Genomic DNA, 21,228 nt, shown 5'->3' on the forward strand with positions numbered 1-21,228 from the left:
TCTATCTAATAAAATTATTGTGAGAATGAGGGATAATGTTTGTAAAGCACCTTGTGTGGTAGTTGACTCAATAAGCCTTCAACAAATGGTAGCTCGAGTCGATGTCTTAAATATAGCATGATTGCAGGCCAGAAGTGAAGGTACGTGACGTCAGTGATCTCTTAAGTACCCTTTTCAAATCTGTGCTTCTTTCTATGAAGTCTAGGTGGAGGAATTAGTACTGTCTATATGCTTTAAATTATTTGGAAAATCATGTTTTATGAGCAACTTTATAAGAGAAGAAAGCAAATATCAGTGGTAAGAGTGAAGGTTCCTCTAAAATGCTGCCAGATGCCAACACCTATGTGTGGGAAAGAACCGGCCTTGACTTAACATTGAAATTTTCTTATTTTTAAATACGATAACCTTCGTTGAGTTTATATCTATCTATCTATCTATCTATCTATAGATATACATATATACACACACACCAGTTAAATAATAATTTATCTAGGAAACCAAGTGACCCCATTTAGAGACTATATTAAGAAAGCAACCTAATTGTTTCAGTAACCCTAATGATATATTGTATGTCTATATCTCTAGTAACATGTATGTGATCTTTCTCAGTGAAAGTACTTGACTGACTACTTCAACTAGATGGATTGATTTTAGCAAAGTAGGTGTGTCTCATTATCTCCCACATTTACAAGTAACTTGTGGTCAGACCTATAAATACTGTGCTGGTGGAGGTCATTCATTCACCGTTGCCTCTTGCAGAAGCTACTTCCATGTGAGTTTTCCCCTTTGAACAGTGGGAGTGGCTGTCAAAACAGAGAGATGGGTACATGGACTTCTGCTTTACAGTGGTCTCTTCTGAGCTTCTCATGTCAAAGTTCCAGTATCCCCTACTCTGGTATCTAAGTTGGTTGCTCATTTACTAACAGCGATGGAAATATCCCAATTATTTTACAAGGTAGAAGGAGGATTGCAAAAAGGCATGGGATGAATGGAAGTATATAAAAAGAAGGAGAGACAGGAATGTCAGGGAAGAAATACCCTGATTTTCTAGGAAGTAGACTGGTGCTGAAATAATTCACTTAGCAACAAGATTCCAGCTTGGGAAATGACCTAGATTTCTTCCCAAAGTTGTAAAGACCAGTAGAGATGACTAAAGAGTGTAAATGGCTTTGAGAAGCTTACATTTTCATGCCTCTCATCACACCAGGAGGCAGAACTATATCTTTGTTATTGTGCAGTAAGTCGCAACTGTGGGAAGGTTTCGATGAATGTTCCCAGGATGGAGGCCATTCCTGTTTGCACAAGTAAGCCTATAGAGGTAAGAGGATTATTCATGCTCCTGTGGTCAGAGCCCATTAAGAGAGGTAGACGTTGCTGCAGATGACCTTTAGTTGAGAAATCCCTGTTTCTCAGACTCTGCTGATATGGTATGGAGTGCATTTTGCCACTGTGCTCTTCCTTTTCCTTAAAAAAAAAAAATTTTTCCTGAAACTCCTTGGTCATTTAGAACAATAAGACATTCTGCTCTGGAGTATGAATCAAAATGAAAAATGTGCCAAGATACATGTGATTTTTTTTTTTTTTTATCTTGCTGAAGTTGGTCTTGTTGAGGGGAAAAAATTACATAGTGTCATTGCGTTCACATAGAAGCAAGATATATCAGGCAAGGTAACTTCTCTAGAGCCAATTCTGTTGTCCTTGTTCTTCCTTCACTTTTATCAGGGTTGATTGTGTCCCTGTATTGTGCTCAAGTCCATGAGGAAAGCAGGAAAGACAGGGGCCCTTCCCCTCAGGGAGCTTGCAATCCAGTTTGTTGGGCTTTGAAGGGGTCCATAAATGAATTTCCTCTTCTTCCTGCCCAAGAGTGAAAACAATTGAGATAGAAGCAAATGGTGAGACAAAAGGAGATCAGATCCCAGCTTTATTGCTTTTAAAAGCATGAAGGAGGAAATGTTCTTGGTAATACTGCTCCCCAGAATCGAACTCATCCATCCAGTCTCAGGCAGAAACTGTGAATCAAAAGCTCTCTTATGGAAGCCTGTCTCCATAACACCACAACCTTGTGATACAGAGGATGTGATCTTTGCAGGCAGGTTCCAAAAATAGTTGAGTTAGGGATGCACTGCACCAGAATGTTATCGATCTGACTATCAGTATGTTTGCTGTCAGGAGGAAGAAGGGAAGAAGTGGAATGTCAAGAATGACAGAAGCCAAGAGTTAGAGAGATGGTATAAATTTTTATGTCCATGAGCTAGCTAGTCTAATTGTGTAGAATTGGTTGTCAAGTACAAGAATGAATGCTGGATAAGAAGTTGGGGTTCAGATTCTAAAAGGTGTTTAATACCAAGGGAATAAATTGTATCCTGACACTATCTGGACCATGACCATATTGAAGATTTTTAGAGGGTGATGCTGTTTTGCACCTGGATATGCATTCTGTGATTTGGAGATAAAGCTCAATTTAATTGGTCTCTAGGGATCATTAGACTTTAACTTTCTTCACTGGAGATTCTCATAGAAACTGAGATTGTGTACCATATGGCCAGTTAACAAAGAGACTATAATTTTTGTGGACTCTAGATGCCCTTGAGTAATACAGCTGGAAAAAAACAGCATGCTTTTACATTCAATTGCATTTAAATTAACACACTTTTGTGAAGTGTATTTTGTTTGATGAGGCTGGTGCATGAGACCATTTACTGGAAAGATGTAAGTGACTCTAATAGAGTTGTGATCATGGTCTAATTTGTGTTAGAGGTATAATTCCTGTATGTTATAGAATTACTGTAAGAGTAAAGCTAATTCTAATTTGATGAATCTGGGGAGTCTGGCAGATGCGTAGGTTTAAATGATGAATTATTAGAGCATGGGAGTAAGGCATGCCTGAGTCCCAGCATGAGAAAAGAACCAGAGTCTGATGAGTAGAGGTCCATTTTATTAGAATATGAGATGACCTTGGAAAATAATGGGGATAAAAATTTAAAGATGCTAGGAAAGAGCTTGACTAAAGAGTTGGACATTTATTCTCCAGGCTACTGTATCTCTGTTTTCTCTTTACATCTAGCAAATAAATATATGCATGATTTAGTCCCTGTGCGAAGTTAATTCAAAGATATACATTCTAGTGTAACAGGGTATCACATCTGTTTTTCCTTGTCTAAGATACGTATAGTTAACACAGATGTGAAGTGGCCTGAGCTGACCGTGGCCACTTGAAGCTACTGGTGTATCATTCTGTCTTCTACGTGAACCTCTTCTTGACATTGGAAAGGGAACAAAGAAAGTAAGAATTTATTTGAGAAATTAACCTTCTAGTCTTTGGCACTAAGAGACCTTGGAGATCAATGGGGATCAATCTCACCCAACTCCGTAAAATCTAAAGGGAAATATTGTTTATTTCCTGGTCTGTTGGAACAGTTTACTACTAAAGAGGGACTCTTGTCCACTCCCTGCCTCAGAGTGCAGTATTGTTATGGCTGTAATTATACAATCAGGGGAGAAAATACTTCTTGAAGGCCAAATAATAATCTCTTCTTTAAGATAACAGAGCCCATTCCATCCAAGGTCAATGTTGACAATGAATGTAGTTCATTAGGTGTGCTCACCATTACTCTTACAACACTCTTTTCATGGAGAGTTCTGTTGTTGTTTTCTCATATCTCTAAATATAAACTACATTTCTTCTTAGCTGTTCTCCACTGATAAATCCGGTAACAAATATTATTTCCAACAGTCTCAATTGTATTATGGAAACATGCTTTGAGCTGCTGCATTTTCTTCAGTATTTTCCAACTTGTAAATCTGTACAGTAATAACAATGGGATACCAAATAATTCCTTAAGTGCCCTTGTTGAATGAATATATAACATAAGCTACACAGGCATTTTTACAATCCAGAAAAAAGAAGTAAAAAAGAAACAGGTGAAATTAATTATAATGTTAAATGTTATTTAACTAAAAATGTAAAATACTATCATTTAAGTATATACTTAATATGAAAAATTACTAATGAAATATTTTATATTTTTGTCATACCAACTCTATAATATCCTGGGTGCATTTTACACTTCCCAAGGATCTCAATTCATATGCTAAATTTTCAGCATAAACACTTCATCAGCATTTACATTTCATAAAATTTATAGTAGAAAAGGTAGATTCACATACCCTGGTGATTCCAAGCATATTTAGAAGTTTGCCAGTAACTGAATCCAATATCAGTTTTAAATTTATATTTAAATTGGTTAAAATTAAATAAAACTAAAAGTCAGTTTCTCACTCCTACTGGCCACATTTCAAGTGTTCAGGAGCCCTATGGGGCTAGTGGCTATGGTATTGGACAGCATAACCCTTAATGATATATATATATATACACACACTTTTTCTTATTTATCTATTATAGCATCTCCATGTGGTAGATATTATTCTGTATTGTGCCTGTGAGAGTACAAAGATGCAGAGAACTTGGTAACTTGACTCGGGTCACACAGCTAGTAAAAGGGAGAAGCTATCTGTGAACCAACTTATGTCCATTTGACCCAAAAGTTCAGCCTCTTCCTATTACACTTTTTTTTTTTTTTACATTCATTTTTTTTAAATTGAGGTATAATTCATGTGCAGTAAAATTTAACCTTTTTGGTTCTATGAGTCTTAACAAAGGTATGTACATCTACCACCATAATCAAGATATAGAACACTGAATATATAGGATATTGTCCCAAAGCATTCCCTCTTATGGCCCTTTTGTGATCACTCTCCTCCCATCCAAAGTCACTGGCAAGCCGATATGATTTCTCTCCCTCCAGTTTTGCCTTTTCTACATTTTCATATGAATGAAATTGTGCAGTAGGGAGTCTTTTGAGTCTAGCTTCTTTCACTTATTATTTTGAGATCCACCCATCTTATTGAATATCAAGAGATGTTCCTTTCTTTCTATTGCTGAGCAGCACTGCATTGCCTGCATGTGTTCTTGTTTGTTCATTCATTTGGCAGTTGAAGGTTATTCAGGTTGTTTCCAGATCTGTGTGACTATGAATGAAATTTCTGTAAACATTCGTGTGAACATAAGTTTTTCTTTCTCATAGATAAATACCTAGGAGCAGAATTGCTAGGTCCAATGTGTATGTGTGTTGTTGTTCAGTTCTAAGTCATGTCCAACTCAGCAACACCATAGACTCCTCTGTCCTTCACTGTCTCCCAGAGTTTGCTCAAATTCATGTCCATTGAGCCGGTGATGCTATCTAACCATCTCATCATCTGCTGCTTCCTTCTCCTCTTGCATTCATTCTTTCCCAGCATCAGGCTCTTCCCCCAATGAGTCAGCTCTTCACATCAGGTAGCCAAAGTATTGGAGCTTCAACTTTAGCAACAGTTCTTCCAATGAATATTCAGGATTGATTTCTTTCAGGATTGACTCGTTTGATCTCCTTGCTGTCCAAGGGACTCTCAAAAATGTGTTTATGTTTATAAAAAGCCACCAAGCCATTTCTTAACTGGCAATATCATTTTGTTCTCCACCAGAGATGAAAACAAGTTCTAGTTGCTTCACCTTGGTATTATCAGGTGTGTGTGTGCATGTGGGGGGGAGGTGGGGAGTGTGTGGCATGCGTGTGTGTTTAGACATTCTTTCAGAGGCCTAGTGGTACTTTGTTAGTTCTATTTAGATTTCCTAATGACTAATTATATCTTGACCTCACTATACTTGGTTGGATGGATAAAATGAAACTCTGAGCCACCCTTAGTCTTCTGGCCTCTTTGCCCATATTATTGACGTTTCGTTGCTTTCCTTGTCTCTGGTGACTGCCCTCCACCCACTGCTTTATCTTGACCTTACGTTACCCTTCTTTGGACAGATGGACAACTACTTACAGACTCCGTGGGGACATTTTACCCAAACTAATCTTCTTCAGCTCCTCACCACAGGTCCAACTCTAGGGACAGCCCAAGGCACACCATGATAATTGCTTTTCTCAGCACAACCCTGGTTTCCTTGTCCTGAGGGCCCAGGGGAGTGAGCGACAGATGAGCATGCCACCTGGACTCAGTGCTCTGCCAAGGGGCTGCTGTCAGTGTCCCTTTGCACCTCAGACTGATTCCCGGGGGAAACTGGATCGTGCAGGCCTGGAATCTTGTATCAATACTACTCTCTTCTTGGGGACTACCACAAGCTGGCACCTTGCTCCTTGAGCTCTCGGGGCCAACAGCAGCAGCTATGCTTCTGATTTCAAACCACAGTGGCCCATAGCATGTTTAAGTTTATCAGATTCTAAATGCCTCCTTGAATGGAGAAGCTAAAATGTGTGTCTTATTCTCCAGTTTCTTTATACTGCATGTAGTGAAGGCAAGTAGTGTTTCATGGAACTTTTGTTTTGGATATGCTACATGTGTACACATATATGCATATATGGTTATGAGTCTACTAGGTGGCAACGGAAATGGGTTTCATACTTGGGCTGTGCTTGGAAAGTTTGAAAGCTATTGGCCTAGGATACAGAAAGCAAAGTACCCTCCAAACTTGCAGCCCATTTATTCAAGAGATGGAGCCAAGAAGCAATTCAGCAGCAATGATGGGGCTTAGAAGAATCCAAATACAAATGGAAAGTGTTCCTTTTTGCCCCCAGACAAGACTGAGATTTCTTTGGCATTATGTGCAGCTGCAGGAGGAACACCCTCAGAGATGCATCTGGGTTCCCTCAAAATCTCTCCTTTTTGTATCTTTTCAGTCTCCATTCTCATGATTTTGCTCTCAGACTAAGTGAGGCACACAGAAAATACCCACCCGAGTTGGGTGGTTCTTAGGGGAAAAATGCTAATGTAATATTGGCATATATTTTCCAAGCATACTTATCCAGAAGAACACAAGCAGCAGCAGAGTGGCTAGTAATTCATGCTGGAATGCATCAAACTAGGAGGCAGGGTGTGCAGGTGACAGATGAGAGTCTGATTCTGACCTATTTATGTTCTAGAAATTAGGTAGCAAGGCCTCTGGTGCACGATGGAGAGGGGCAACCGGCATGAGAGAGAGATATGGTGTTATTAACTGGTAATACACAAGAAAAGGTACCAGCCCTGTGTCTAAAAAGAATAACAAAAGGCCTGCATTAGGCAGAAGGTTCTAAGGAAACTCAGATTGGATTCCCTGTGAGGAATTACCAGTAACTGGGTTTGAGACAGACACCTTTGCAGTTGGTTTTAAAGACTGAGGTGATTGCAGAGCCTCACAGACCTTGGATGAGTATGTGAGGTACCAGCCTTCCTGAAACGGCACTGTCTCTGAGCAGCTAAGGCAGGGAGGGTACCACTGGGAAAGGGCATAAGGCTGACACCACTGTCCCTCTCCCCACCCTGGCTTCTGTCCTTTCCCACCCTCTGTTCACAATAGGATTCTAATCAATTCCACCCTTGGCCCTTTGTCAAATTCCCCTAGTGGTGTCCTTCCCAGTCTGTTCTCCTCCAGACATGTCCTGTTCGGTTTTTGTTATTTATTTATTTATTTTGTATTTGGGTTGGCATTCTTTATTCTCCTTCAAGGTCAGTCAGATTACTTAAAAAAAAAAAAAAAAGCACTTCTCATTTCATCAGCTAAATTATGTCATTAAAAATCAAACAAACAAACAAACAAAAAACAGAAGAGCTGACTTCTATGAAAGTCTTTCCCTTTGCTCCCACTGGGATCCTCTCAGAACTGCAATACACGTCAATTCACGATGACCCTCAAAGAATGGGGGTAAGGATGAATACAATTAAAATTTCGAGATATCTGAGTGTTATCTAGAAAATCTGCTGAAGTCTTGTTTATATGTATCTAAACAATTTGAATTACCTTTCCTTTGGAACTTAAATGGAAAGTCAAGACAACATAGATTGCTGTCATTCTAAATATCTCTTCTTATTGCTCAGATGTGGGCAGAGAAGTAATAAAAGTGAGTCAAATCTGTGCTTAGTCTTGAACCGTTCTGGATGATAAATCTCCTCAGTCTGTAGCTACTTGTGGTGATGCTCTTCTTCCTTCAGAATATCAAAGGTATGCAAATCCCAATACATGGGGAACTCTGGCAAGAGTGGTCTACATTATCTGTGGCATCCTTTGCCAACCAACAGAGGAAAAAAAGAAAGGGAAGGGCTTATTCCACATTTTTTAAAGTGACAATTGGCTGAGACCCAAGATAAAATAAGAATTATCCAAAGTCCACAGTGACTGGTGTCACAGCCGATGATAGGGGCCAGGTCACCAAGCTGGGTCATCCGAGATAGAAGACATCTCAGTTCAGTTCAGTCACTCAGTCAGGTCCAACTCTTTGCAACCTCATGGACTGCAGCATGCCAGGCTCCCTGTCCATCACCAACTCCCAGAGCTTACTCAAACTCATGTCCATTGAGTCAGTGATGCCATCCAGCCATCTCATCCTCCGTCGTCCCCTTCTCCTCCCACCTTCAATCTTTTCCAGCATCAGGGTCTTTTCCAATGACTCAGTGCTTCACATCTGGTGTCTGAAATATTTGAGTTTCAGCGTCAACATCAGCCCTTCCAATAAATATTCAGGACTGATTTCCTTTAGGATGGACTGGTTGGATCTCCTTGCAGTCCAAGGGACTTTTAAGAGTCTGCTCCAACACCACAGTCCATAAGCATCAATTCTTCAGTGCTCAGCTTTCTTTATAGTCCAACTCTCACATCCATACATGACTACTGGAGAAAACATTGTTTTGACTAGATGGACCTTTGTTAGCAAAGTAATATCTCTGCTTTTTAATATGCTGTCTAGGTAGGTCATAAATTTTCTTCCAAGGAGCAAGTGTCTTTTAATTTCATGGCTGCAGTCACCATCTGCAGTGATTTTGGAGCCCAAATAAATAAAGTCTGTCACTGTTTCTACTGTTTCCCCATCTATTTGCCATGAAGTGATGGGGTCAGATTCCATGATCTTAGTTTTTTGAATGTTGAGTTTTAAGCCAAACTTTTCACTCTCCTCTCTTTACTTTCATCAAGAGGCTCTTTAGTTCTTCTTTGCTTTCTGCCACAAGCGTGGTATCATCTGCATATCTGAGGTTATTGATATTTCTCCTGGTAATCTTGATTCAAGCCTGTGATTCATCCAGCCCAGCATTTCGCATGATGTACTCTGCTGCTGCTGCTGCTGCTAAGTCGCTTCAGTTGTGTCCGACTCTGTGCGACCCCATAGACGGCAGCCCAGCAGGCTCCCCCATCCCTGGGATTCTCCAGGCAAGAACACTGGAGTGGGTTGCCATTTCCTTCTCCAATGCATGAAAGTGAAAAGTGAAAGTGAAATCACTCAGTCGTGTCCAACCCTCAGCGACCCCATGGACTGCAGCCTACTAGGCTCCTCTGTCCATGGGATTTTCCAGGCAAGAGTACTGGAGTGGGGTGCCATTGCCTTCTCCGATGATGTACTCTGCATATAAGTTAAACAAGCAGGGTGACAATATATAGCCTGGACATACTCCTTTCCCAATTTGGAACCGGTTTGTTGTTCCATGTCCAGTTCTGACTGTTGTTTCTTGACCTGCATGCAGGTTTCTCAGGAGGCAGGTCAGGTGGTCTGGTATTCCCATCTCTTTAAGAATTTTCCACAGTTTGTTGTGATCCTTTATCCTTAATTATCTTATTGATTAACTTTTTAAGAGAACATCTTCCTCACTACTAATCAGGACACTTCAACTTAGCACCATTACAGATTATACCTTGATGCCTTGAAAACCTGTCTACAAACCCCCTCAGAGCAAAATCCTATGTTCTCTGTTTTTATTTATTTTTTAATTTTTATTGAAATATAGTTGATTTACAATGTCAGCAGTGGCCACAGGACTGGAAAAGGTCAGTTTTCATTCCAAAGAAAGGCAATGCCAAAGAATGCTCAAACTACTGCACAATTGCACTCATCTCACATGCTAGTAAAGTAATGCTCAAAATTCTCCAAGCCAGGCTTCAGCAATACATGAACTGTGAAATTCCAGATGTTCAAGCTGGTTTTAGAAAAGGCAGAGGAACCAGAGATTAAATTGACAGCATCCGCTGGATCATGGAAAAAACAAGAGAGCTCCAGAAAAACATCTATTTCTGCTTTATTGACTATGCCAAAGCCTTTGACTGTGTGGATCACAATAAACTGTGGAAAATTCTGAAAGAGATGGGAATACCAGACCACCTGACCTGCCTCTTGAGAAAGCTATATGCAGGTCAGGAAGCAACAGTTAGAACTGGACATGGAACAACAGACTGGTTCCAAATAGGAAAAGGAGTACATCAAGGCTGTATATTGTCACCCTGCTTATTTAACTTATATGCAGAGTACATCATGAGAAACACTGGAGTGGAGGAAGCACAAGCTGGAATCAAGATTGCCGGGAGAAATATCAATAACCTCAGATATGCAGATGACGCCACCCTTATAGCAGAAAGTGAGGAAGAACTAAAGAGCCTCTTGATGAAAGTGAAAGAGAAGAGTGAAAAGGTTGGCTTAAAGCTCAACATTCAGAAAACTAAGATCATGGCATCTGGTCCCATCACTTCATGGCAAATAGAAGTGGAAACAGTGGACACAGTGGCTGACCTTATTTTTCTGGGCTCCAAAATCACTGCAGATGGTGATTGCAGCCATGAAATTAAAAGACACTTGCTCTTTGGAAGGAAAGTTATGACTAACCTAGACAGCATATTAAAAAGCAGAGACATTACTTTGCCAACAAAGGTCTGTCTAGTTGAAGCTATGGTTTTTCCAGTAATCATGTATGGATGTGAGTATTGGACTATAAAGAAGGCTGAGTGCTGAAGAATTGATACTTTTGACCTGTGATGTTGGAGAAGACTCTTGAGAGTCCCTTGGACTGCAGGGAGATCCAACCAGTCCATCCTAAAGGAGATCAGTCCTGGGTGTTCATTGGAGGGACTGATGTTGAAGGTGAAACTCCAATACTTTGGCCACCTGATGAGAAGAGCTGACTCATTTGAAAAGACCCTGATGCTGAAAAAGATTGAGGGCAGGAGGAGAAGGGGACGACAGAGGATGAGATGCCTAGATGGCATCACCAACTCAATGAACATGGGTTTGGGTGGACTCTGGGAGTTGGTGATGGACAGGGAGGCCTGGCGTGCTGCGGTTCATGGGGTTGCAAAGAGTCGGTCACGACTGAGCAACTGAACTGAACTGAACAATATTTCAGGTGTACAGAAAAGTGATTCAGTTATATATATATCTATATATATATGTATATATATATACCCACACACACATATGTATACATTTATACATATATGTATATGAATATGTGTATTCTTTTTCAAATTCTTTTCCATTATTATAAGTTATTGTAAGATACTGAATATACTTCTTGGTGCTATGCAGCAGGTCTTTCTTGTTTATCTATTTTATATATAGTATATGTTGGCTAATCTCAAATGTTCTCTAGGAGTAACTACTTGGGTTGCTATCATTCACTTCCACCCCAGAGGAAATTTTGGTGGTTAATTAAGGATAAAAAGTTAATTAAGGGTAAAGTCCTCTGAACAAAGTACAGAGATGTGTAGAGTGGGGCAAAGAAGATGAATAAGAGGAGGATGGAATATCTGGTTTGTGGCGGGAGGTGGTTGAGGGAGTGGGGGGGTTGTGTGGAGGCCAGCAGCTGCTGATGCTGCTAAGTCGCTTCAGTCGTGTCCGACTCTGCGTGACCCCATAGATGGCAGCCCACCAGGCTCCTCTGTCCCTGGGATTCTCCAGGCAAGAATAATGAGCTTAAACTTCTCCTGTAGACCATGTGGAATGTGACATTTCTCACCATGCTCCTCCTCTTTTCCTCTTGTGTTCTCCAACACACTGTGGACAATCCTAGGGGATTTCTCCCTAGGCTTCTCCAAAACTATAAGCATTTTGGCCCAACGTGGTTCTCCATCTTTCGCCCTTTTTCCTAGGTAGCCGGTATCAAAGGGATATTCCTGGCAAACAAGAAGGTGGATGACCAGGTGAAGACATACATCACCTACAACAAAGGCAGGGATTGGCGCCTCCTGCAAGCTCCAGATATGGACCTGAGAGGAAACCCAGTACACTGCCTGCTGGTCAGTGTCCCGGTCTCATGTGAGACCACAGGGCAGACTACTTACCTGGGGATGCTCCATCAGGGGCCTTATTCCACCAGAGAGGCCTTAGGAAGGTGCCTGGTGCTGGGCAGGGATTTCCTACAACTCCTAGGGCATTGATCTGTGGACTCAGACTGCCATATCATCTGGATGGAAAGTTCAGTTGGATTCCACAAGCTTTTACTTGAGAATATACTATGTGCTACAACTTCTAGTAAGAGAAAGACTCATAGGAGAAAGCCTGTGCCCAAGGGTCCCAGGCAGAGCTCAGTAGTGGTAAATACCTATTAGCTGATACTGATATGATGCCATTTGATAAGTGCTTGAAAATGGGTAAGGTAAGTAAAAGCTGCATTAGAAGCCCAAGAAAGGCAGGCTGGTATGTCCACATGGACAAGAGTTAATCTCTCAGCATTCCCAGGGTTCCAGCTGTATGGGATATTGACATAGGCACATGGAGGATCTAATGTGTAAGACATGATCTCTGTTCTCAGGGGCCGCAACTCCAAATGAGGAGGGAAGCCATATCATTAACAATGAAATTCACAACCCTCAGTGCCCTCTTAAAGAGGACAAATGTGAGAAACATTTCTACAGTCCCAAAAATGATTATGTTTCTCCTTTGCAAAAAAAGTTGCTTTTCACTACTTACTGGATATTCCAGACATTATGTTAAAAACTGGGAGTATGGTGGTAAATAGGATTAACATGGCCTTTTCCTTTTGTAGTTTTCAGTCCAGCTCCATGTTTTTGGCTTGAGGTACTAGGAAGGTCAGAGACATATGCCTGCCTGTGTCCAAGAACTGGTCACAGCAAGAATTCCCCACTCCCTAAATCTTACCCATGGATTCATCTTATTTTATTAACCTAATTTTCTCCTTTCCCCAATTTCACAATTTTTTTATATATATTTTTTATTATGTGTCTGCTGCTGCTGCTGCTAGTCGCTTCAGTCGTGTCCGACTCTGTGCGACCCCATAGACGGCAGCCCACTAGGCTCCTCTGTCCCTGGGATTCTCCAGGCAAGAATACTGGAGTGGGTTGCCATTTCCTTCTCCAATGCATGAAAGTGAAAAGTGAAAGTGAAGTCGCTCAGTCATGCCCGACTCTTAAGCGACCCCATGGACTGCAGCCTACCAGGCTCCTCCATCCATGGGATTTTCCAGGCAAGAGTACTGGAGTGGGGTGCCATTGCCTTCTCCTATTATGTGTCTACATCTCTCTAAATCCCTAATCCTTTTAAAGAAACTCAACTAGGGATAAATAAGTAAAGAAGACAAACTTATACAAATTTCAGATAATGGCTTCAGACAATTTAAGTGAAATTCAAAGTAAAGTTATAAACAGGAACCAAACACATGAAGCAGAAAGAGGGACCATCTGATTGAAGAAGAGGGTAGAGGGTCAAGACTGTCTCTCTTCACTTCCCCCTCCACTGCTCCCAGTGGCCCCCACAGAGCTCCAGGAAGCAGAGTGTGATGGCCACGGTGAAAGATGGGAGAAGACCAGTGTCATCGTGTGGGTGGGAAGAAATGGTCAGGAGGCTTCATGAGGCTGACCATGAACTGGACCTCAATAGATAGAGTCGGGGTGAGAAAGGGGAAGCATACAATTGTGGTGGGAGCAGGGACAAGAAGGGGCCTATGAATGGTGCTCAGGGCAGGTTCTGATGTGATTCTATCAGCTGTTCAGGGAGAGATGACTCCTGCCCCAGGTCATCTCTTGGGGCAGTGAGTAAGTAACTCACATCTAACCCTTGCTGTTCCTAGAAGGTGGGCACCTGCGAGCCCTGTATCTGGTGGGGCAGGGGTGCATGTCAGGAGTTCCCTGACAAGAATGAAGTTCCCAGGAATGAAACTACTTTCTTTTTCTCCATTTTAGCCTTTCTGCTCCCTACACCTACACTTGCAGATCTCCGAAAATCCATATTCCTCAGGAAGAATCTCCAGCAAGGAGACAGCTCCAGGGCTCGTGGTGGCCACAGGTAAGGAAGACTGAGCTTCTTCTTACTGAGGGCTTCTGGCACGTGTCATGAGCTCTTTGTAACCATTTGAGCGTCAGATAAAAGCTGTGGGCATTCATCCCAGAAAACAGGCAGAATTTGTGGAACTGCAAGGCCAACCTAATAACCCAGGCAAAGAGCTCCAGAACCTTGTAACTTTTGGTAAATGCAACATTTCACGTGGTCATAGCGCAGTCCCCTGTGTTAGCTAGAGGCCAGAGTTCCTTTTCAAGTCATCTAACTGATCAGAAAGGTTGTTTGCAATAGGGAATTCTCACTTTGAGAAAATGTGATATATGAACTTCTTAGCTCACCAAGTATAAGTTTGGGGTAGTTTTGTCTTTGCACAGAGGATTCTTTACAAAAGGTTTCACCCCAGAGCTGTTTTTAATCAGGAGGTCTCTGGTGCGTGTAAAGATTTGTTTACACATGGTTAACCACTTGGCTGAGGGCCTGGGGGAAAGGGCAGAGAAACTCCAGGTTGCATTGTTGGAACCACTGTCCACTGAACATCAATCAGAAATGAAGATAAAACAACTCCGAGATGAAAATGAAAGTCTCCTGGGGAAAGTGCTCTGATTAGCATGCATTTGATTTCCATACACCTTTTCAGGAATACATTAATGGCATAAAGCAAAGCAGGCCTCTAATCTTCGAAGTTAGAGCTCTGGTATGAGGCAGTTTTTTTCTAATGAAAGTAGATAAATTCACAGAGACTTGCCGAGATGGTAAACTCATCAACCTGAAGCTCCAGGCCCTGGAGTTACTGCTCTGCTAGCCATGACTTCCTTCTCCAACCCTTCAACTGCACGAACTTTTAAACACCACCAGTGACCATCCACTCGAATTGGGGTGACAGCTAGCACAGCCTTCTGAAGACACCTCAGTCAACTCTCCACCCATAGAAACTGGATCCACCATATTTAACACCACTGGCTTCAGGGAGCCCAGCACAGTGAGTGTTGAAGGCAGGCTCTGGTACTATGTTCCTGACGGGGGGAGTGACCCCCACACTCCATCATCCATGCCTGTTAGGCCTCCCAACTGTGGGACTGCTGTACTTTGCCTCTCCTCCAGGCCTACAGGAGGCCCTGGACTGGAGTGGAAGGAACACTGGAGAACAGTAATCAATAATAAAAGTTACAGAGCACAGACTTTGGGTTCCCTGTGGGATGGAGTAGAAAGGGAGGTGGCAGGGGGCTTCAGTAGGGAGGGGACACACGTATGCCCGTGGCCGATTCATGTTGATGTGTGGCAGAGGCTGTCACAATATTGTAAAGTAATTATCCTCCAATGAAAATAAATTGTAAAAAAAAGGAAAAAAAAATAATAAAAGTTATCATTATGTAAATGCTAACTATGTAGCCAGGATTTCTTTCTGTGGCTTAGCCACTCTAAACATTGGTGTTTTCACCGACAGTGGAAAAAAGAGTACCGACATAATGGAACTGGAGTATTAAACAAAGTGATGGGTTTCAAGCATTCAAAACAGTGCCTAGGAGATGTTGAATGCTCAATACATGATACCTTTTATAATATCATCATTAATATTACAGAAATTTAGAACTGCTCTTATTGCACCAGAAGAACATGATTTGTACACGTCCTTCAATAGAATCCACAAATAATGTGCATTCAGTGTGCATCTCCAGAATGAATGAATGCACTTAGGAACTCTGCAGGCCTGCTTTCCAAGCTGAGCTCTGACACTTACAAGCCTTAAGAATTTGACCAAGTTCTTTAACCTCTGTGCTTCATTTGCCTCATCTGCAAATCAAGTTATCTTTCCCTGCCTTGTGAGGGTGTTGTAAGAATTAGAGATTGGAGAGTGTGCCTACAAGATCCCACTGAGGGCTCAGAGCATAGTCAGGAGGGTTAGTTGTGGCTGGTATCACCTACAACCATCATGGGGCTCAAAATTACTCTAACTAAGTCTTTATAAGCTAACAAACACATAGGCATTCAAGACTGGATTCTGAAACTTCTTTTGCCCATTTCCATGAGAATTTACTAATATTCTCCCCTTGTAACTCTTGTAACTTTGCATAGTGCATCAAGAGGGGCATAACACAGCTGACAAGATCCTCATGAAAAGCCTTTACTGGGTCACTGACAGATGTCTCCTTATTCCCAGCTTCTCCTTACCCTGCTTGCCAGTTCTCCCTGAAGGTCGTTTCACTATCAGAAAAATAATTACGAACTTAGCTGAGGATGCCTTCAGTGGTCTGGATGGACCTGTCTCTCCAGAAGCCTTTTCCAGATCCATGCATGTCTCCTGCCTTCAGGTGTCAATGGCCCTGGTCCCTCTCACCTTCACTCCTCACTGCTTTCTCCTATCTCCCACTGAGACCAGGGGTTGGGGAAGTGGCATGGATGACAGTGCCTGCTGGGATTCATCTCTTATGTCTGTTGAGACCACCTCCAAAGGCAGATAGAATTCCAGTCTGGAGAGTTTGGCATTTGCTTTTTAGCAGCAGAAGCACCAGAGTACTAAGTATCCTTACACTGTGGTTTCAAGCTGGTCACCGAGACCATACATCCTTCCAGGCTCTTAAGGTGTACAGAGCACTTTCCTGCTGTGATTGCAAACGGCCCTATGATTTATGGGTGAAGAGGTGGAGGGCAGGAGGAACAGGTATCTTGCCCTCACTCACACTCCCTCTGCCTCCAAGTCTAGTCCATCCAGTAGCCATTCGGCCAGACCTAGTCCCGAGCCCCTTTACCTGCCAGCCCCACAGCTACTCCAGGCTCCCTGCCATGCTTCCTGTACACTCTGAATGTTCATACCCTTATGTTGTCCCCTCCATGGAAGTGCTTTCCTGTACTGTCTGCTTCCTCTTGCATTTAATTACCCTGAGTGGACATCAGTGGTGGTGAGAGAAGCATCTCTAACCTCAGAGCATGTTAAGATTCTCCCCCTGTCTCTTTGTGTTTCTGTCTCTCTCTCTTTTTTCCAGTTCAGTTCAGTTCAGTTCAGTCGCTCAGTCGAGTCCGACTCTCTGCGACCCCATGAATCGCAGCACGCCAGGCCTCCCTGTCCATCACCGACTCCCGGAGTTCACTCAGACTCACGTCCATCGAGTCAGTGATGCCATTCAGCCATCTCATCCTCTGTCGTCCCCTTCTCCTCCTGCCCCCAATCCCTCCCAGCATCACAGTCTTTTCCAATGAGTCAACTCTTTGCATGAGGTGGCCAAAGTACTGGAGTTTCAGCTTTAGCATCATTCCTTCCAAAGAAATCCCAGGGCTGATCTTCAGAATGGACTGGTTGGATCTCCTTGCAGTCCAAGGGACTCTCAAGAGTCTTCTCCAACACCACAGTTCAAAAGCATCAATTCTTTGGCGCTCAGCCTTCTTCACAGTCCAATTCTCACATCCATACATGACCACTGGAAAAACCATAGCCTTGACTAGATGGACGTTTGTTGGCAAAGTAATGTCTCTGCTTTTGAATATGCTATCTAGGTTGGTCATAACTTTCCTTCCAAGGAGTAAACGTCTTTTAATTTCATGGCTGCAGTCACCATCTGCAGTGATTTTGGAGCTCAAAAAAATAAAGTATGTCACTGTTTCCACTGTTTCCCCATCTATTTCCCATGAAGTGATGGGACCGGATGCTATGATCTTCGTTTTCTGAATGTTGAGCTTTAAGCCAACTTTTTCACTCTCCACTTTCACTTTCATCAAGAGGCTTTTGAGTTCCTCTTCACTTTCTGCCATAATGGTGGTGTCATCTGCATATCTGAGGTTATTGATATTTCTCCCAGGAATCTTGATTCCAGCTTGTGTTTCTTCCAGTCCAGCATTGTTCATGATGTACTCTGCATATAAGTTAAATAAGCAGGGTGACAATATACAGCCTTGACGTGCTCTCTTTTCCGGGAGTGTCTAAATAAAGCCTTAGGTAGAAAGGTACCTTGGGAGGACATAAGGCTAAAAGCATGTTGTTGACAGCTGCCCAGATGGGCCGCAGAACCCGTGTGATTGACCAGCTAAGCTGTTGTTGTGAGGAGCTCCCTGTTTTCCATGGCTCTCCCCATTTCTCCTATCACACCACTCCAAGGGGGACCAGCTGCCTCTTCCTCTAGCCTGGCCTGGGGCCACACTGGGAGCCCTCATCCAGTTTCACTGTAACTAGTGAGGCACAGCATTCAGATCTTCCTTCTCTCACACCGTAATCCAGACTCTCCCTCAGAGGTTTCCTTCCTATAGGTCCAATTGGGGACGGAATGTGTTCAAAGATCAAGTCATCCTGGACACCCCCTTTTCTGTCCTTTCCTCTGGGAACTGACTTTTGGTCTGTGATCAGTAGCATTTCTTTCAGGGATCCTTTCAATTGACCCAAGATATTTCTAAAGCAAGCTTCACTGGGAGCCTTGGATTCTCATCATCACCATGCCTCCAAAATCAGTCTCCTTGAGCTTTGCAAGAGAGGTTTAAGATTCAGGCAGAACCAGCTCCTAAAGAGGATGTAACAGATGCTAAGCCCTTACAGGGCTGGCAGATTCTGGCTCTTGGGGGGCTATACATACACCTGCCTCCCTGTCTCTCTACCACCCTTGGTAGATGTTACTTATCGGTCACCAAACTCTGCTCTGTTGAAACCAAACATGGGCTCAGAATATTTGGCACAGTGCTCCAGGTGGCCATAAGTAAAGGACAGGTTGACATTCTCTGTCCCGTCCCTCTTTACTTTCTTCATTTCTGTGTCTTCCAAAACCTGCATCTGAAGAGTTGAAGTCCAGATTCTAGACATAGATCCTCAGAACTGTTCACCATGTCACTACCCTCTCCACTGGTACTGACTGCCTGAGCCCTGAGCCCTAGGGTTATTTTTGGAAGTCTGAGTGTCAAAACAAGTTGGCTAGCTGTGTGCTCCCTGATGCTGATGTGAGCTTGACAAGCTGTAGCCTGGCTTTAATTTCTCATTTTGAAGCATTAAATGTCAGGAGCTCAATTAACATTTTCATTATTGCATTTTTATTGTGCTCTTATTTAGGCTACAGATGTGTGGGAGCTAACATTCCCTTCCTGCTATTTTTAAAGAAAAAATATCAGCCTCAATGATAAATTCTTACATGTTTAGGGCACTCTCCTGCTTCTAAAGACCTCCCCAAATGCACATCAACATCATAACATAATTCAATCACGTGTTTCCTCATTCATCTGTTGTACAATTATTTATTGAGCAGCTCACTTTTAAGTTTGGGACATTTGTTCTGGGACCAGAGGGTTTGTGGGTAAACTTGGGCAATATGGATAGGCTAGAAAATCTTAACTACTTTCTTGTTTTTACAAATATAACCACAAGGTGATGCAAAGGGAAGAAAAAGAAGGGGAGAGGGAAAAGGTGTGAAGGAATAAGACAGGAATTGTGGTCAGTCTAGGTGTAATCCAGGTGACTTCTCCCACCATGCTTGATGACCATGGCTTAGTCGCTAAGTTGCTAAGTCTTGCGACCCCATGGACTGTAGCCCACCAGGCTCCTCTGTCCATGGGATCCTCCAGGTGAGCATACTGGGATGGGTTGCCATTTCCTTCTCCAGGTACTTGATGACCGCGGTCTGCTGAATATTGTCATCTTCTTCTGGAAACTCTATCACTTTGGTTACATATTCTGTACCGTTGGTTTATTCAATGGCCTGGCACACAAGAAATATTTTGACAGGTTTAACTTGGAAACAGATACACATATGTGCACACACACACATATACATATTCACACATACACCGGTTTTTCTTAACCTAAAATTACATATGAGAAGGAAGGTGTTCCTAGGCTAGCATAATTGTTTACTCTTCTGGTCTTTGCCATCATCAAGATCAATTTTGGAGAGACTGATGGTATACAGAATGAATAGTTCCAGAGATCCAGGCTAATCGATATTTGGTCTTTGGGTGTTGTCTTTTAAACAGGCGTCCCTCTTGTATTATTTATTCATTTGTTGTTTTCCATGTTAGGTTATCTTCCTGCTGGGGTTCTAATATGACACCAAGAAAAAACTGCATAAATATATTCTAAACATAACTTGGAAAACCTGTACTCTCTGCGACCCCTTTCCTCAACCCCAAGCACACGTAATCTGTAAAGCGCCTGACATTTTCAAATAATCTGCTTCTGTTTTAGGCAACATTGGTCCGGAGCTCTCATATACTGACATCAGTGTGTTCATCTCTTCTGATGGGGGCAACACATGGAGACAGGTAACTGAGAGATTCGGGAACAGGGAAGAGATATTTAGGGCAAATTCTGCCAATATTTCTCTTATCAATGGATTCTCAGGCTCATTGTGACTTTTTGTTTGTAAAAAAAAAAAAATTGAAGCAGCAATTCTGTTTGGTCAAAGTAGCTGGAAGAATCGATGAGCAGTGGGGTAAAATGGGAAGAGCTGGGCAAGGAATAAGAAGAACTGGGGTTTCCCTAGTTTTTTCATTCTTTCATTCAGCAAATGGTATGGAACAGTCACCAGATGCTTAATTACTGTGCCTGTGTGAGGGGATACAATCAATAAAACAATTTTGTATCATTAATGTGCCACGGGATCTTGGCAAGCAGGTCTCTCTACCTTTCTAGATCTGTTTCTTTATCTACAAGGTGAAGGGTATAGAATACTAAGACCAGCAAAGCCACAGAAGTGGCTTAAGCCATCTGTGATGGCTTAAATAATATGTGGGCCCAACCTTAGTTAAGGATGAGACTGCTTAATAGATATATGACCATATGAAAAATTAACTCAATTGTACAAACATTTTTGTTTGTAGTGCTGTCCAATAGAACTTTCAGCAATAAGGAAAATGTGCTGTGTGTATGCTGTCCTTTATGTTTGTTGCACACTTGAAATATGGCTAGGGTGACAGAGGAGCGAATTTTTAATTTAATTTTAATCAATTTAAATTTAAATTGTTTCTTGTAGCTACTATATTGGATGACACAGACTTATACAGTGTCAACTAGGTGTCAAGTATAAACCTGATGAGGCCACTGAATACTTTTGAGTCCCTTTTCCCATGGAGCTCAAAATTAAGTAGAGGAAACGGGCTCATAAATAACTGTAGCTTAGATTGCGTTATTTTAGTGTCATTATTAGCTTGCAGAGAAACGGGAGGAATTAATTCTACTTGGGCAAACTGG

The 21,228-nt window shown here is 42.2% G+C and overlaps 1 protein-coding gene across 2 annotated transcripts in view; it reads left to right on the forward strand.

The window, feature by feature from the left end:
* The window catches only part of SORCS3 (sortilin related VPS10 domain containing receptor 3), a 647,321-nt gene that overhangs the window by 530,921 nt on the left and 95,172 nt on the right, over positions 1 to 21,228 (forward strand). For both annotated transcript variants that reach the window (XM_061403393.1, XM_061403394.1), the window contains exons 10-12: positions 11,927 to 12,073; positions 13,976 to 14,078; positions 20,224 to 20,300. In XM_061403393.1, coding sequence (XP_061259377.1) covers positions 11,927 to 12,073; positions 13,976 to 14,078; positions 20,224 to 20,300 — 327 coding nt within the window. The remainder of the gene's footprint in view (positions 1 to 11,926; positions 12,074 to 13,975; positions 14,079 to 20,223; positions 20,301 to 21,228) is intronic.

This window comes from Bos javanicus, chromosome 26 (genome assembly GCF_032452875.1).
Source record: "Bos javanicus breed banteng chromosome 26, ARS-OSU_banteng_1.0, whole genome shotgun sequence".
Classification (NCBI taxonomy): Eukaryota; Metazoa; Chordata; class Mammalia; order Artiodactyla; family Bovidae; genus Bos; species Bos javanicus.